The 19,069-nt window shown below is 41.6% G+C and overlaps 1 protein-coding gene across 11 annotated transcripts in view; it reads right to left on the bottom strand.

Moving 5' to 3' along the window:
- Nucleotides 1–19,069, bottom strand: part of LOC128984186 (annexin B9-like) — a 281,946-nt gene that overhangs the window by 60,318 nt on the left and 202,559 nt on the right. For all 11 annotated transcript variants that reach the window (XR_008489985.1, XR_008489986.1, XR_008489984.1 and 8 more), the window contains one exon: nucleotides 2,899–3,075. Coding sequence is in view for 7 of the 11 variants with exons in the window: in XM_054403524.1 (XP_054259499.1) it covers nucleotides 2,899–3,075 (177 nt within the window). In the remaining 4 variants the exon portion in view is untranslated. The remainder of the gene's footprint in view (nucleotides 1–2,898; nucleotides 3,076–19,069) is intronic.

The following is a 19,069-nucleotide window of genomic DNA, read 5'->3' as shown; positions in this document are numbered from 1 at the left end:
ACCTCAAACCTCACGTGCTTCGAGAATTACACGTAGCTCATTTAGGAGAAATAAAAATGAAGGCTTTAGCTAGCAGTTTTTGCTGGTGGAAAAGTATAGACAAGGATATTGAACAGATGGTGGCTGAATGTCGACAATGCATTGAACAATGCAACAACCCGAGAAAAACTATCCATCCATGGGAACAACCTACTAATCCATGGGAGAGAGTGCACATTGATTTCTTAGGACCAACAGATGGCCAACAGTACCTCATATTAGTGGATGCTTTTAGTAAGTGGGTGGAGGTGATACAGACAAGAACAACTACAAGTACATGGACAGTCCAAGAATTACGGAAAATCTTTTCAACTTTTGGGTTCCCTCAAATCTTAGTTTCAGATAATGGAAGACAGTTTGTTTCCCAAGAGTTCAAAAACTTCACGAATGAATGTGGGATTGTTCACAGAACAACGGCACCATTTCACCCAAACTCAAACGGCCAGGCTGAAAGATACGTGTAGACTGTCAAGAAGGCGTTAAAATCCATGGAGGGAGAAAAGGGTACACTGCTAAACAAAATCCAAAGACTTGTAATGCAACTCAGGCAATCCCCGAATTCAACTGGTACATCAGCATTTGTTTGGAAGGAGTGTACGAACAAACCTAGCAATAATTGTTCCAACATTAGAACCGAACAAATATCAGAAAAAGGGACTCCAAGTCGGTATTAAAAGGAATTTCAAAGTTGGAGATAAGGTTCAAGCGGGGGAATATGTCAATGGATCATCCAAGTGGTACTCGGGCTATATAACTAAAAAGCAAGGACATGTAATGTACGTAGTTCAACTGGAAGATGGGCGAATAATTAGAAGACATGTTGATCAGCTGATTCTTCGTAGAGTGCCGCAGCACAGTAAATAGAGGAGGAGGTGTTAACATATATTTTATTTAAATTTTATTTCTAACATGTGTTCAAATTATTCTTTTGTTTACTTGTTGAATTGTCTATTTTTACTTACAGATTGTGATTTAATAAAAACTTACTTTCTATTTTCTTATACAAAATGTGAACTTTTATTAGTAAAATTAGTGGAATCAACATCTATGATTTTCAACAGCATTAAAGTTACAAGGATTACCAACAGGGTGCAGCACTATTATTTTTTTAAATTTATGACACAGCTTATTTGCAACCAAAAGGTGAGCGGAGCGAACGAACTTCAACCTGGAGGTGAGTTAGCGTAGCGAACGAGCTAACCTGAAGGCAAGTGAGCGCAGCGAACGAGCTCCAACCTAAAGGTGAGTGAGCGTAGCGAACGAACTTCAACCACGACGTGATTGAGCCATGCGAACGAGCTCATCTTGAAAATTAAGAAGCTAAACGGGGCAAAGCCCGCGGGTACAGCTAGTGTATTATATATGTACAAGTTTCATTTCTTTACGATAACTGTACGCCGAAATATCGATGTCGTAACTTTAGGAAAGAAGCCAAATTATGGGTCCCGCACTACGGGCTAGGTACGATTACAAGACCTCGGGATCTCGTAGTGCAGTGAACGTGTTAATAAATACCCAGGATAAATGCATTTATTGAAAAGGAAATATTAATTATTTATTGTCGTATGTTGTTTAATATTTAAATTTTTCTGAAGGTAAAATTTTGTTCAATGCTCTTTTGAAGTTAGCCTATTTGAATGATAAAAGAAATGACTGTAAGTTAGTAGGCTAGATGGGTAACAAAATCATTTACAGTTTTTTTTTAGTTTTTTATTCTTGTTAATGTGTTGTTGTTGTTTATTTAAATTGTTATTACAGCTCGTTTCTCTCAAATTACGCGTTGTTCTTGAACCTTCCTCCACAGTTTTTCCTGTTGTTGTAAAGTTTGTGAGCCGCTCCTTGGGCCTGCACATGGAATCACGCTTCCAAGTCGTTAGCCTGGGTGCAGGCACGAGGGCGTGGTTCAGTAAAACTAACAATAATAAGTTGGCAGTTAGAAAAGTTTAATCCGTTAAAAGTTCTTCATCAAAAGCAAAATACGGTGCAACACATAATGTGGGACTGTAGGCCATCTGCGCATGTGCAAGCTGAGGTGCCCGTGGGTACACAATGTCGAGTCGCATACGCTACGATTCTATGTTAACATCTACGTTGTTATCTCGTAACCATCATGGCAACCCATAAGACTAATGTTAAACATTGCAAATTTTATATCAGTCTAAAAGTGTAGGTACAGGTATTATCAAATTGAAATTTGTTTGTTTAGTAACATCAAGAATATTTGTTGAAATACCCCTGGTAAGTTTGGATTCAATATGTTCAGCCGTTATTGAGTTAATTGATTACATAGTTTGAATAAGGTCCGATCTCAAAGAGCTTCGCTCGCTCCGCTCAAAAATACTAAACTCATGTAGCCAAAACACAAAGATGGTCGGTCCGCATATCTAGAAATGGCTTATTCACTTCCCTGAATTCTTCTCGGGCTACGCCCTCTGGACGTTCAAAGTTTTGAGGTGAGGTTTTCAAAAGTAAAAATTGATTGGTCTCCATGGAAGCATGAGAAAACTGACAATGATAACCTTTGCGTTGACGTTGACATTAAGTAAACAAGCAGAACTGCCAAATGATTATTTCACAATTTCAGACAGGTGGTCCAAACAAATTAAATTTAGTTTATACACAACTATGTGGTAGGTTTGTTTATTCTAACACTTTGTCATTGATTATTTATTCTAAAACTATGCAGTTGATTATGGAAATAAAAAAGAATCTATAACCATTGCTCTATCAACCCAGAGATAGTTTTAACTATCAAGATATGTTATGATGTTAAGGGGACACCTGTTCTTCAAAACAGAATTTTCTTCCCGTTACGGAGCACGGGTACAGCAGCTAGTAAAATTATAAAGTCTCAAATACCTTCCCAAACAAGGTTTTGTACATCTCAGCAATCTCGAGCCGCTGTACAATGGATCGTCTGCCAAGGATGTCAATGATACTTTGCTCATCTGTCCCAAACCCTTTCATGGCTGCTTTGAGTGCCTCAGCATCAGCGTTAGGGTCGAAGGGATCCGCCGGAAACACAGTCGGGGTGCACTGAAAAACAAAAATAATGTACTTTGGTCCAGTTTGTCTAAGACTATCTTAACAATTCTTGAAAGAATTCTTATTGTAGCTATACAAATGCTGATCTTTTCAAACCTTTTTTAAGTTCAGTAATTTCTTTTGATTTGTGGGAGAAGAAAATATGATATAGTATAGGCCTATTGTAAGTTTAAAACTATAAACTACAAACTAAAACCTAAAAGTTTAGAGATAAATAAGTTTATAGAAATAGAGGTCTTATTAAATAAATGAAAAATTAATAAAAATACACTAAGTTATCCATGAAATAATAGTATCCAGAAGATACAATACATAAATAAATAATAAATAAATAAAATAAAAACGTCTTTATTAGCCAGCGTTTCTCTGATACATGTCAGTTTTTCAGAACAACTTTTGTCATTAACCTATTCACTTACAACTAAACATTCATATCTTTTAAAAACTTTTTAATCTTAATCTTAAAGGTATTGTTGGATGCAACGGTTTTTAGGCTCTCGGGTAGTCCGTTGTACAATGTGGGTCCGAAATATGAGAAACTTTTCTTTCCCAATTCCAAGGTGACCCTTGGAAAGTGAAGCCTCCCACCATGACGTGTCCTACGTTGTATGACCTCATCCCGGACAGAAAGCCTCTCGCAAAGATAGTCGGGCTCACGGAGAGTCAGTACCCTGTGAGTCATGCAGCACGTCAAAAACCTGCACATGGCTTCCATGGGCAACATCCCGGCTGCTTCACGGAAAGGGGAAACATGATCAAATTTTTTAAGGCAGAATACAAATCTGATTGCTGAGCTTTGGATTCGCTGTATTCTGCACATGTCTTCCTTAGTGATACTATTGCCATATGCAGGGAAGCAGTAGTAGACTACTGACAATATCAGTGACTGCATGAGTTGAAGCTTTGCAGCCTCAGGCAGCATACCTCTGAACCTGTACAGACCTCTCAGTCTTCCTATTGCTCGTTGGGAGACATGCGTGATGTGATCTTTAAAATTCAAATTTCTGTCAATAATGACGCCAAGAGTTTTGGCTTTGTCACAGACTGCCAGACTCCTGCCATCAAGATTGATGCTCAAGCCATTATCTCTCAGTGTCTGTACTAGGTTCACAGGGGCAGTATGAAGTACAGTGCACTTGTCTGGATTCAGCCTAAGCCCATTAATGCTAGACCATTTGGAGATGTTCTCCAGATCAGTGTTGATCTTGTCGATGGCCTCATTCATGTAACCAGGCTCATAAGACAAGTGCAACTGGGAATCATCTGCATACAAGTGTGCAGTACAATGTTTTACACAGCTGGGAAAGTCAGCTGTGTAAAGCGTGTAAAGTACAGGCCCCAAACAGCTACCTTGAGGAACGCCCCGTTTTTTGACGAGGGGATACGATGTTTCACTACCCAATCTGGTAACCTGCATTCGGTCGATAAGGTAAGAGCGAATCCAGGTAGTGATTCTATCACTAAAACCCATATATTTCATTTTTGCAATCAGCATACTATGGTCCATAGAATCAAATGCTTTGGAGTAATCAAGCATGACAAGTGTGCTATGTTTCCCTTTGTCCTTGGCATCAATCATGTCACAGAATAAATTGGTCAAAGCTGTACATGTGCTGTGGTTTTTTCTAAAACCTGACTGTAGTTTAGGTAGCAGCCTATTGTCATTCATAAATTGGGATATCTGGTCAATCACTATTTTCTCTAATATTTTAGATATTGCTGGAAGTATTGATATTGGTCTAAGATCTTCTACCTTAGTTGGTGCAGCTGTTTTTGGCAATGGCCTGACAATACTTTGCTTCCATGCATTCGGGAATACTCCACTGATGAGTGACTCATTTACAAGATGTGTGATTGCTTCAATAGCAAACGGACTCACAGCTTTTAACATGTCTATTGATATCTCATCACTGCCTACAGCTTTAGACTTTATTTGATTCATCACTACTTTTACAGTTGCTTCGGTGACAGCACTAAATCGACATTCGCTTCTTGTTTCATCTTGTTTATTAGTCATATAAAATTTAATAATTTCTTCATCAGCCTTGATACCAGACCCCATTTTTGTAAAATATTCATTAATGTCATCAGCTTCAAAACCGTCAATAGTTTCTATACAATTGTTCTTATAAACTTCGCAATTCTTTATACATTTCCAGAAATCTTTGCTGTTGTTTGTTGTCGAAAGTTTGTTGGTAAAAAACCTTTTTTTCGCATGCCAGACCATTGAATTCAATCTGTTTCTTATTTCCTTATACTTATGCCAATCAGGATCACTTCTTGACTTCCAATATCTATTCCTTAATTTATTTTTTTCCCTCGTCAGTTTCTTAATTATATCATTTCTCCACGGAGCTACTTTCTTGGTTACCCTTTTACACACTATAGGTGCGTGGTTATCATATACTTTTCTAATTTCATTGGTCAATGCATTTTCAATATTATTTACTCCTTGTAAGATTGTTATCTTTTTCCAATCTATTTCAGAAAGTTCTCTTACCGCTTGGTCAACATTGAATTTTGAAAAATCCCTATATCTGATCATCTTTGGTTTCTTTTGTTCTTTTCTTAGGATCAATTCACAAAAAATAAGCTTGTGGTCCGTAATTGACTTCCCTCTGTGATCTAATATGCTAGGTGCATTTATAACGCCGATCCTCTTGACTTCAACCGACCTGTCCACGAATATGTGGTCTAACAAGGTGGCTGAAGTTGCTGTCACCCTCGTAGGCTCGTTTATTAACTGGATTGTATTTGATTCTCTCAAGAGTCGGCATAAATATTTAGAATCACTACTTGTTTTTGACATAAGATCAACGTTTGTGTCACCCAGACAGATCACAGAGTCGACTTCAACTGCTAAGTCAACAAATAGGGAGTGAAACAAAGAATCAAGGTTAGTGTATCGTACATTGGGAGGCCTGTATACTACACACAGACCCAGTCTCTGGCTTTTTAGCCTGAGGACAACAGAAAGTGTTTCTATACCAGGTGGAAGGTTGGCTGGAAAAATATGTTGGTCATACATAATTCCTTCCCTGATGTATAAAGCAATGCCCCCACCGGCTTCCTCCTCCTCAAATAAGCCAGAAATGTGGTGGCGATCAGAGCGCAACAAACTGTATCCTGGTATATTGAAGTTGTCTGAGGGAGTGTCAGGGTGAAGCCAGGTCTCTGTCACACCAAAAATGTCAAAATTTAAATCAAGGACAAGTTCACACATTTCAGTGAATCCAGTGTTCAAAGAGCGTATGTTTAGGTGACCAATTCTGACATTGCCCACACCTCCCCCTCCGACTAGTTTTCCGACACAGTGACAACACTCTGACTGCCGCCATGGCCACAGTCAGTTGCAGCCACCGCGTCATGGCCCAGTACAGGAGAAAGCGGGGTAGGCATTAAGTTGACATCACCCTGACCAGAGACATGTGGGTCATTCTGAGACTGCAAAAGGGTCCCAATCACATCCATGAGCAAATGCCCGAGGCGAGAAACAGCTCGTCGGCTGAAGTGCACTCCATCACGGGCCAGATCCCCTCTGCCAACACACGTGTTAGCCTCCACGAATGTAACACCGAAGTTGTTACACATTAGCTCAACCTGGGTGTTAAAGTCGTGGAGTGCTCTATAACTAACGTCTCGCCTAATCAGAACACTGTTCAGAACTAATTTTGAATTTGGAAAGTGTGTTCTGGCAGAGTACAAAAGGTCAGCCATGCTGTGGAGAGCCTCACGTTTCCCATGACCCCCATTGTACCCCGGGCCCCCCCGATAGCCACGTCTGAGATTGTTGCATCCAACATGAAAATATATCACAGACAAACTTACACCTAAATAACCTAACAATACATTCTTAATGTGTAAAATCTTTCCCCCTGGACAGCATTCAACATATGCCCCCTTCTCTATGCACATATTTGTTGAGTACCTTAAGTGTGAGTCCCCAATTACAAGTACATTTCTTAATGTCTTGTGTTGTCCGTCCGGCTTCTCCTCCGACTTAGGTGCAGGTGAAGTGTCACAGTGTGGAGTAGTAGGCCGAGGAGGTGTGCAGGGAGCAGCAGAGCAAGCAGGGGTAACAGTGCGGAGTGAAGCTGGGGTAACAGTGTGGAGTGAAGGCTCTTGTTTCTCCGCAGCTGATAGCTCCGCTAGCAGGCTCATGTCGGATGAAGATCTTCTCTGCCTTGCACGACTCTCAGCTCTTCTCAGTTCTCCCCTCAAGCATTTTATCTCTGCCTCCAACACTTCTATTGAAGTCATCAAGCGCTGGCGGTCAGCGGTCAGGTCAGCTACTTTCTGTTGACTTTCCAGCAAGATGCCTTCATGGTCCACATTTGACTCTGCCCTCTTCTTCAGCTGTTTATTTTCGGCCTTGATCTTCTCTAGGTCAGCGGTCAGACTACCGATGTCAGCATCAAGTTGATCCTCCAACTCACAACAAACCATGGATTTTTCTTTAAAACTTTTGTTTAAGTCCATACAACGACTTTCAGCCATGCTCAGTTGATCTTGCAGCTGATTAATTTCTCTGAGAGCTTCTTCGTTGGACTTACACACGTTGTTGAGTTTTTCCATTAAGCTGGTCACATGCGGAATCAATTTTTCTACCGAGTCCTCACCAAAAGTAGCAATGGTTGATCTCAGCTCAGCATAAAAACCTGAAGCAAGGTCAATAACTTCCTGATCGATAAAAAATAATCCATCTGTGAGATTCAACAAGTCTTTAGAACGTGTGATTACAGGCATTTTACTTTTGGTTTTGTTTTTAAATTAGAATAGTGAGAATAATAAGTAACAAGTATAAATAATGGATAACTAGGAAATAAATAAATAAATAATACATGAATAAATTACTAATGACTAATAACAACAATAACTAATACCTAATAAATAAAAACGTATACCAATTTAATCAACAGTAACAATCACAATAAATAGCATAACAATTAATAATAAACAATTTTTTTATTTACAGTAAAAATTTTAAATAGGCTATATAAATAAAATTCTAGCAATATTTTAACCTAATGATTTATAACCTAATAATATAGACCAATAAATATATAATAACCAAACTAACTATCTTTTTACACCTAAAAATCAATACAATAATTTTTTTGCCAAAAATGAACCTTAACAATGAGTTTTCTTGAACAAAAAGTATTAGCCCTCACTAGGATTCGAACTTGGATTTTCAGGTGGGTTGATTACTGAAACAGTCACTTAGACCACTCGACCACCACACAGCTGATAAGGTAGAGTTCAGAAGAACAACAAGAAGTTCTGAGCGTGTCCAACAATGAAGCGTGCGTCTTGTTATCAGACAGTATGTTGCAGCTTGTTAGTCCATTAGTTAGGTTATGTGTTTGTCCACATCACATTAACATCTACTTACGATGCTCAGCTACACACAATGAGTTCGTAGTGTCCGTAAAATATAAACTTGGACGTCCCAATAATACTAGTTATAACGTATAAATTAAAAGATCATATATTCCGACAATAAAACTTATTTTCAGCAGGACTGATGTACAGCCGGTTTAGCATCACAGCGCGTGCGCGCGCATCCTCAAGATACAGGACAGATACATATGCGGTAAGTCAAATACATAGCCTACATTCTCCCCTTCCGCCCTACCATTTTTAACTATTTTTGGGGGATTTTCAGCCTTAAATTAAACAATATTTTCTGAACACTCTTCAACGAATTACATGCCAGACCTGGCCATGAGGGGATGTGAACCTTCAATCTAAAGTGCAGTATTCTAGCTGGAGAGTCAACGTCTTAGATGGATGACCCAACTATCAGACCTAACAGTCCACCACACTTTTTTGTCCTAGGTCGGCAGACAGGAGAGCCCGGGATTGTATTTCACATTACTTCAGGGGTTCATTACCTAGGGGTTGTGGCAATATCACTTTAGATCAAATTCATTGTTGATTTGGTAGAATGTTCGGTGGAATTTGATGGAATCAGGGACCGAAGTCCCACGCTCTAACCACTAGACCAACCCCCAGTCCACCACACTAAAAGCGCTGGTCATCCCAAAGACAGCAATGTCACATATCCAAGGTGTCATCCACATGTCAGGTAGGCAGTTGAATGGTCGTAAATTTCCTAGTGCAGGAATGCTCACCACTGTCGCGGAAAAATCAAAACCACCGGTTGCTAATTAATTTATAGGACTTGGTAGAATCAGAGTGGCAACTGTTAATTGTGTTGTGGTTTACACTTATGTCAGGGTGTCTACTAAGTTCTACTAAGCTAAGTTCTGAGTTCTAAGTTGTAGTGGGTGTGTTCTAAATTGGAGTTGATCAAACTAAATTTCAGTGACTCTTTTAGTGACTTTAGGGGAGGGGGACAACGTTAAAACGCGATAAAACAATCTATGGTGTATGTTATGGTACAGACAATAGAGAAAAATATTTAGAGACTTGAACATGAGATAGTGGGGTATAGAATATTTTGCGTTGTAACAATTTTGAGATCGTTCCCTGCTTTCAAAATAGGCCTATGTTTGCTCTCTGATTCTGCACTCTGAATTTCGATTTGTGCGTATGACAAGGCCACACACAGGTTGTTTGGGTTGCACTGGTTGATTCTAGTGATGAGACATGAACGGTGTCATGACGTAGCTGTGGAGAGGGTATCAGGTGATGTTTTGTGCATGGCCCCCACATATAATTGTGGGCCCTATAGTCTGTTTTAAACTGCTTTAGTATTGGGTCGAGCGGGCCAAGGGGCTGGTGGGGCAGACACTGTTGCCATTTCGTCGCCAAAGTAAAACTAGTTTTTTATCTAATCAGCTGTTTCGTCTACTCCCAACTAACCCCAACACATGTTTGCGAATAAATAACAAAATAAAACTAATTGGTATAGTTGGTCCCATATTTTCTGTGTGTATGATCGAGTTTCTACTAAACGAGAAAAAACATAGGCATTATATTTCTATTGACTACTAATTTCAAATAAATAAATAATCAGTAAAGTTTAGTGACCGTACTATTGAAATACACGCACATTGTAAATTATATCTCTTTATTTTAACAACATAGATGTTTGTAGTGTAATGTTTTTAAAAGTAACAATAAGAAGTGTTTACTAAACAACTTTAATAACTTATTTAATATTTACCAACAACTGACTATTTAGAGTAATAGAACAAGATTATGACACTCTCCCTCACTTATTGAGAAGAACATAAACTATTTTTGAACGATAAAGTCTCGTAACCAAGGTGGCTGTCGTCGTTGTCTTATTGGTCGTGGAGAGCGAACTGGAATGTTAACTTCTGTAGGTTGGTCTGGTTCTGGTTCAATATGGTCGGGTCTTTGATCAGGATAAGATGGAGTTTGGTTTGGAAGTCTTGGTACATCGAATGATTGCTTACGTCCAAATGTTACCATCTTTTCTTTCATTACAAGAGTTGGTCTAAGCTGGTTAATGTGTCTCTTGATATTTCTTCCACTATCGAGTGTTACTATGCAAAGTCTTTTTCCTAGCTTCTTCTTTATTACTCCAAACTTCCAAACTTGTCTGTTGTTACTGAATATTTGAACTTGCACTCTCTCCCCCTCTTGAATTGATCGGACAGGTTTTAAAACAGGCTGGAAACTTGATTTAGGGTGTTGGTAAAGAAAAATAGCATCAAGTCGAATCCTTTTTCAATTTTCTATTGAGGTAGAGTTCAGCAGGGGTTTGGTTGCTAGCTAATGGAGTAGCTCTATAACGGAATAAGATTCTTCTCACTTTGTCTGTAAGGGTCCCAGGTTCTTCAGAAGCTGACTTTAATCTACGTTCTTCAGGGTTTGTACGTTGCGTTCTGCAAGGCCATTTGTCGCTGGATGCCCAGGGGCGAAGAAACTTTTGGAATATGCCGTTGATCTTGCAGTAAGCTCTGAATTTTTCACTTGTAAATATTGTAGCATTATCAGAAACGCATTCTTTCGGATACCCATGTGTAGCAAATATCTTGTTTAACAGATTGATTGTGTTTGAAGATGTGGGTGCTTCCTTCAACACTTTGATTTCAGCCCATTTGGATCTTGCGCCAATACAAACAAGAAAATAGTGATTTTAATAAGGGCCGGCATAATCTATATGCATTCGGTCCCAGTTATTTTCAGGTAGGTTCCACGGATGTACTGACACTTTAGGTGGACATGCTTTCACTAGGGCGCAGCTTTTACATCCTTTAACTAGTCTTTCGATTTCACCGCCAATTCCTGGCCAGTAAACATAGTGTCGAGCGAGTTGCTTCATTTTGGTTATTCCCAGATGAGTTTCATGAAGTTCACTGAGTATTTTGGAGCGTAAAGATGTTGGAATTACAATTCTGTCTTTTCGAAACAATATACCGTCAATTAGGGTGTAATCTGAGTCAGTAGAATTGTTTTTCAGGGTTCGAACTATTCCATTCATTTCATGGTCTTTTGCGGTCTCTTCTTTGATTGTCATTGAAGTGATTTCACAGTTGGATACTTGAAAAAGTGATTGAGAATAAAGCTGGTTCACTTCTTCCTCGATTTGTTGATCTGTTGAACTACTGCATGTTTTGACTGGAGATCTTGATAAACAATCTACATTTTGATTGCTACTTCCCTTCTTGAATCGAACAATGTAATCAAATCCGGAGAGGAATGAAGCGTATCGCAGTAGGCGAGCTGACGTCATCTGTGGTAGAGCTTTATTTTGGTGAAAATCCTTGTCAATGGTTCGTTATCTGTAACTAAAATGAACTTCTTGCCAAGTAGGTAGTTGGGGAGCAAAATTACTTACAATTTCGTTTATTGAATTAACACTGTGAATCGGAACGTGGTTTGAAGGTTTCTGAAACATTTCCTCATACACCTGTCGGGGGCATCTATGGTGCTCAAGACCGTCCGAGAAGGCCAGTACAAAAATGAAGTACAGGCCTGTTTAGTCCAATGACTGCACCGTTCACGTCGTGGCCCCTGTCACGCTGATCTCGGCGGATCTAGGCTAGAGTCCTGAATGACTCTCTGGTGGGGGGCAGCAGCACCATCAGAACTGGGTGTTTCGTGCTGGTCTAAGAGAGGCTTGCCTCTCTTAGAGCAGGGCGCCCACCTAGACGTTCAGTCATAGCAATAGCTATGTCTGAGCACTGCGGGCCCTGGGCTAAGGTGTAATGCGACCCGTGCTGAGAGCCTTGCGGCACTGGGGGCCTAATACTCAGTGTCAGAAACGGAGCCTTCTGGGACCCAGGGGGAACCCAGTCGTATGAACCCCTTACCTCTCTAATCGGGTCACTGGGGAGGTGGACCTTATATACCCGGTACTCGTGGGAACAAAATGGATGTCCAAACAAAAGTTAGTAAGCAAACTGACAAAAACATAACTGATGAGCAAGAAAAGTGTGACCAACAGGTCGAAAGCACTTCTATTGCTAGTGTAAATGTAGAAGATCCGACCCTAATGGAGGAGGAAGGCCTACTAAAATCTGATGAAGATGACAAGCTCCCGGAAACTGGAAAGGAACGAAAAAACAAACGACTTTCCAGGGGAGAGTTACGAAGACAAAGGATAGCGGAAGCTCTAGCCAAAGGCGAGAAGGTGCTATCTAGAAGTGAGAGAAGGCTGGCGTGGGCTGCCAAGCACCCGAACTCTGCTCCCGGCGAAGCCGGTTCCTCTGGGAACCAGGATGCTGGGAAAAAGCAGGGTGAGGGCGGCACTCCCAAAGCCGACTCTGTTGAAGCCTCTAGAAGGACGGGTGGAAAGAGGGGGCGAGAGCACCTGACACCTGAGGATGCTGGGGGTGATAAAAAGAAGTCAAGGAGGAAGGAAGGAGAGGGGTCCGGTGTTTCAAAGAGGACATCGGCACCCACATATTCTGAGACATTGTCCGTAGAGAAGATGGCAATCGCCAGAACTGAACACCCGGACAGGAAATTGACAGAGGTTGAAGCCAACAAAATCAAGGGGGAGCTGTCCAGACGGGCCATTCGTGGCAAAGACGTCAGGATAAGCAGCTGCCATCTTGAAGGTGGATGCCTAGTAGTCGGCTGTACTAACACAACCACAAAGGAATGGCTGGTCAAACAGGTTCAGGAGCTGAGCCCCTTTGAGGGCAGCTCGCTAAAGCTTGCCCCAGCCAAAGAACTTGTAAAGGCTGTGAAAGTATCAGTGTTTGTTCCCACCACAATGGGGGCAACAACCAAGAAGGACGTGATGCAGGGCATAAAGCTGCAGAATGACCTTGACACAGACCACTGGGCGGTCGTTGGGGGGAACTCAAACCCTAGCGGACAATTCCTGGTCATAATAATTGACGAAAACTCCCTGCAGAAGCTGAAGTCTCTTGCGATGCGCCCATTCTTGGGCTGCGAGAGGGTAACCTTCAGGTTGCATGGGAGCAAGGATCCACACAAGTAGAGGATGGTTGCGGTGCTCCAGATAAATCTCCAACACAGCAAGGCGGCTACGGCTACGCTTTGCCAGAAAATTCTTGCCGGCCGCATAGGCGTGGCTCTGATCCACGAGCCATGGACCGCAGGAGGCAGAATCATGGGGATGAGCACCGCAAAAGGTGAGTTGATATATGATACTGACAGTGACAAACCTAGAGCTTGCATTTTTGTCAGTAGAAATATTAAGACACTGAAAGTCACTAATCTCTGTTCTAGGGATTGTGCCGTGACCGAGGTATACGGGCAGATGGGTGACGGTAACGTCAAAATCCTGCTTGCCTCAGTATACCTGCCATATGACTCCCAGGAACCACCACCGACCAGAGAAATGAGGATGGTTGTCGAATATGGAGCCAGGGAAAGAAAACACCTGCTGTTGGGCTGCGACGCCAATGCCCATCATGTGGCCTGGGGCAGCAGCAATATCAATGAGAGAGGTGAGAGCTTGTTAAGTTTTGTAGCTGAATCTAATTTAGTTATACTTAATAAGGGATCCAAACCAACCTTTAGACAGAGGAGAGGGGTGGTACTAAGGGAAGAGGTTTTGGACATAACCTTGGCCAGTAATTATGCGGCGACAAAGGTTGTAAAACGGGGGGTATCTGATGATCACTCAGCGTCAGATCACAGCTACATTGAATTCACTATAGGTTCGATCTGTGTAAAAGAGACCTATAGGAACGTTAGAAGGACAGACTGGAACCAGTATCGAGAGGTGCTAGGGGACAGACTAAGACAATTAAAAGACACAGAAGGGCATGGGGTGGAGAGTATGACGAATTCTCTAAATGCGGCCATAGGCCTACTAAGCTCATACCAAGAAGCGTGCCCAGAGACTGTAAAGAACATGTCTAGGCAAGCCTGCTGGTGGAATAGGGGGCTAGAAGCTCTGAGGAGGAAGGTTCGCAGACTGTATAATGTGGCAAAACGTACAGGAAATTGGAACAACTACTCAGAGATGCTCACTGTTTACAATAGGACAATTAGAAGAGCTAAGAAAGAGTCATGGAGAGAATTCTGTCAGAACATGGAGAGTGTTTCTGAATGTGCAAAGCTTCATAGGGTACAGTTGAACCTCGTTTGTACGAACCTCGATAAAACGAATTCCTCGATAAGACGAATTTTTTTTAATCCCCTTGACACTTTCATATAGGTCAATGCTAAAAACACCTCTATACAACGTAGTAATTAATTTAAAAACCTCCATAAGACGAATTTGTTTGTGACATGGGCTGGGACTGATTAACCTCTATACAACGAATATTCTCAGCACAAAACCTCTACAAGACGAACGTGACCTCTATAAGACGAATTTATCATAATCTTAACCTCCATAGTACGTAGTTTTCAAAACAAACAGAAGCTTGTCTCAACATGAAACCCCCACCCATCCCTCCTCCTTCCTCAGTCATTGTTTGGAAAAACCTTGGAGCGAGGAGAAACCTCTATAAGAAGAATAACAGCAGCATTAAACCTCGATAAAACGACCCTCTTTATTAAGAATACCTCTATAGTACGAATTTTTCCCGTACCCCTTGAAATTCGTCTTATAGAGGTTCAACTGTACTAGCTCGAGGTCAAGCTAATCCTTTAGGAACAATGCTTAAGGAGGATGGTACATATACAGACGGCCCAGAAGAAGTGCTGGAGAGCCTTTTGAGCGCTCACTTCCCAGGATCCTTACAACCGCAGAGCACAGTCCAGGTGGAGATAGAAAGAGAGACTAGGGTGCGGACGGTAAGAGAAGATTGGGCCTGCGCTAGGGCTGTGATTACCTATAACGGTATCAAATGGGCGCTTAGGGCATTTCAACCATTTAAAGCTCCTGGTACCGATGGCATCTATCCTGGATTTTTGCAGGAAGGTGGGGACCAGTTGATACTCCCCTTGGTGCGTCTTTTTAGGACCAGCTTAGCCAGTGGAGTTATACCAACAGCATGGAGGACCTCAAGGGTGGTATTCATACCGAAGCCCGGAAGGGATACATATGCTGTGCCCAAGGCTTTCAGACCAATCAGCCTTACATCGTTTCTCCTGAAGACCATGGAGAAATTAGTGGATAGACGAATAAAGGATAGGGTCTTGGTAAGCCATCCTTTGCATCCGAACCAACATGCCTACCAGAAGGGAAAGTCATGCGAAACAGCCCTGCATGCGCTGGTTAGTAAGATTGAAAGTGCTATCTCGAACAAGGAAATAGCGGTGGCTGCATTTCTTGATATAGAAGGAGCTTTTGACAACACCAGTACTCGCTCTATTGTATCAAAGCTGGTGTCAAGAAATGTGGAAAGCACTGTAGTGAGGTGGATAGGCAACATGCTCGAAAGTAGGAGAGCGCAAGCTTCTCTGTGTGGGACGGTGAGAGAGGTCAAGGCCCAAAGAGGGTGTCCACAGGGTGGCGTCTTGTCACCAAATCTGTGGAATCTGGTGGTTGACGATCTCCTGTCCGAGCTCAATGCACAGGGCATGTACGCTCAAGGATATGCTGACGATATTGTTGTACTAATAAGAGGAAAATTTATGAACACTTGCCTGGAACTCATGCAGAGGGCATTGTCCATAGTGGAGAGGTGGTGTAACCAGGAAGGTCTGAGGGTCAATCCAATGAAGACTGTAATGGTACCATTTACAAGGAAGAGAAATGTTGATATCGCTAGAGTACCAACTCTCTTCGGTAATCAGATCCAGGTTAAGAGGGAGTTCAAGTACCTAGGAATAAGGCTGGACGACAAGCTCACCTGGAACAGCCATTTGGCACATATAACGCAACGTTCTCAGACCACACTTATGATGATGAGGCGGGCTGTTGGGAAGACCTGGGGTCTAAGTCCACAAATGACTAACTGGCTATACACTAGGGTCGCAAGACCGATGATGGTGTATGGCTCGGTGGTCTGGTGGACCAAGGTAATGCAAACTACCGCTGTAAAGAGACTACAAAAGATCCAGCGAGTAGCATGCCTTAGCATCACAGGAGCCATGAGAGGCACTCCAACTGCAGCCCTGGAAGTAGTGCTAAACCTGCCACCTCTCGACATCATTGTGAAAGGAGAGGCAAGGATGGCAGCCTACAGAATGGCTTGTAGTGGCAACTGGAAGTATAATGCCTCCAGTGAGCACACAAGAATTGTAGACAAGGTGCAAAAGAACTCCTTGGAAATGCTACCAGACAAGATGGTGAAGATCACAGATCTAGAAAAACCATACAATGTCAACATTGTTGACAGGGATGCCTGGGATAAGGGTGAACCTGAATTCATGAAAAGGGGGATCACCTGGTATACGGATGGCTCAAAAAAGCCAACGGGCACGGGGGCTGGAATATATGGAGTCAGACCCAAGGTGCAGTTGTGCGTAAGTTTGGGAAAAATGGCCACTGTATTCCAGGCAGAAGTGGTGGCCCTGTCTGAGTGTGCAAGAGTGTGTTTGAAGCGCGGTCTTATAGGCCACACTATATACATGAACTCAGACAGCAAAGCAGCACTAATGGCACTTGACAGTTTCGACTTTACCTCCAAGGCTGTATGGGACTGTCATCAAGCCATGAAAGCCCTGGGAAAGACCAACAGGATCATCCTTAGTTGGGTTCCAGGGCACAAAGGTATTGCTGGCAATGAGGGAGCTGACAAGTGGGCAAACAAAGGAGCTGAAAGCCCGCTCATGGGTCCAGAGCCGACGTGTGGTATTGCTTACAACACAGCACGGAGAGCTGTTCGCCAGTGGATGGGCATAGAACATCAAAGGAACTGGGAAAGAACAGAAGGAAATGTACAGTCAAAGAGAATGCTGAAGGCACCTACAGGTGCGATAGCGGCAGAAGCCCTTGGGCTGAGTAGGAAGACCCTGCGGAAGGTGGTTGGCTTTATTAGCGGCCATTGGGTATTCCGTGGACATTTACACAAGATGGGAATTCAAGTTGAAAGCCTCTTATGTAGGAAATGTGGAGGAGGAGGAGGAGACAGCATTCCACGTGATATTTATGTGCCCAGCCCTACAAGGTCTGCGCATGAGATCCCTTGGCCTATCGACTGGAGATCAAAGGGAAGAACGGGTCACCATTGTCAAAAGGATCTCACGGTTCACAAAGGACCTGGGATTTGACAAAGAATGAGGACCTGTGAATGAGGGTGCACAATAAGCTGTTCTAGCTGCGTTGCAATCCCATGGTTACTTGAAGCCTGGCCCTCTATTAAAAAAAAAAAAAAAAAAAAATACACCTGTCGAAGCTCGATTTCCAACCCTCTAATCCACTGTCTACCTAACAAAACGTCATGTCCTGCAGGTACGATGTGTAATTCATCAACTATCTGTTTACGATTGTACGTTACAGTAACAGATACCTTTACAACAGGCTTAATGATGTTACCTGTGTATGACCGAAAGCAAACATTAGAATTCTGTAGGGGAAGGCCAAGCTCGAGGTTCTTGAAATCACTTTCTGAAAGTAGGGAAAATTTTGCACCGGAATCGACTTCAAAACGTTGACGTTTGCCGTTTAATTCTACATCAATGAGGTATCTACATCAATGAGGTATTTGTCGATATCAGGAGTCATTTCAAAAAGGTCTATAGTCCAGGAGCTGAGGGGGTTTGAGCATGCGTGAAAGCAGTACGCAATGTTATTGCTGATTATTGTAATATGGACTGTGGTGATCAAAATTGCGTATGTCGCCTATTTCAAAAGTGGTCGATAAGGTGGGGGGGAGGGGGCAAACATAAACGGTTTGCGCTATGTGTTAAAACGCTGATATTTCGAAAACGGTAAAAGATAGAACATCGGTTAAAACGTCGTTGTAATGCTAAAAATGTGGACTACAATAATAGTTATTGAGTACGAGGTCGTGTCTCTATAAATAAACAAGTTATTGTATAAAATATGTAAAAATGGACTTTTCGTGTAGTTTATTACCGAAAGTAGAATTAATTTGTGAGTGTCGCAAAGAATCCTATAATTTATTTCCATTTCTTCACTATATTGTTGCTTGATATAATTGCCCCTAGATACTTATTTAAATTGTAAACTTTAACTTCCCTAATCTAACCTACCTTCAAAGGACTTAATACAGTGACGAGTCCACATAACATCCAACCTATCAACCTCACATGTCTTTTTCAACTTATAAAACAAATTTTAAACTGTTTGAGAAGTTTGGTTGGGTTAGGTTAGGTTAGAACAGTGTCAATTTGTTGTTTATTCATTTTATTAAAACTGCCACTACACTATTATCCTTATGGGACATAACGGTTACATGGTCAAAACCTAAGCTAATCCATTCGGTTAAGTGAAGAGAAGAACTAAATGGATTCCTTCTTCAATTTTCATAATCCAGTCCTCAGATCCAGATTAAATACGTCCGACCTAGAGGTGTTTATTAAGTTAATGTTTAATTAATTTTAGGTAATCAAATAATACATAAGTTATAGCCTACTTAAATTAACATAATTATCTTTCTAAGTGTGGGTTGTGAGGGTAATATTGACATTAAAATGGCATATAATCAATCAATAAATGTGAATTGTGCTATTAACTTCGAAAATAACTTACTGTACCGTACCG

This window comes from Macrosteles quadrilineatus, unplaced genomic scaffold, assembly GCF_028750875.1.
Source record: "Macrosteles quadrilineatus isolate MER2022 unplaced genomic scaffold, UCM_ALF_1.0 Scaffold_1__1_contigs__length_201487025, whole genome shotgun sequence".
In the NCBI taxonomy this organism is placed as follows: Eukaryota; Metazoa; Arthropoda; class Insecta; order Hemiptera; family Cicadellidae; genus Macrosteles; species Macrosteles quadrilineatus.
Note: the sequence above shows the minus strand (reverse complement) of the source record. Positions and strands in the feature narration are given on the sequence as shown.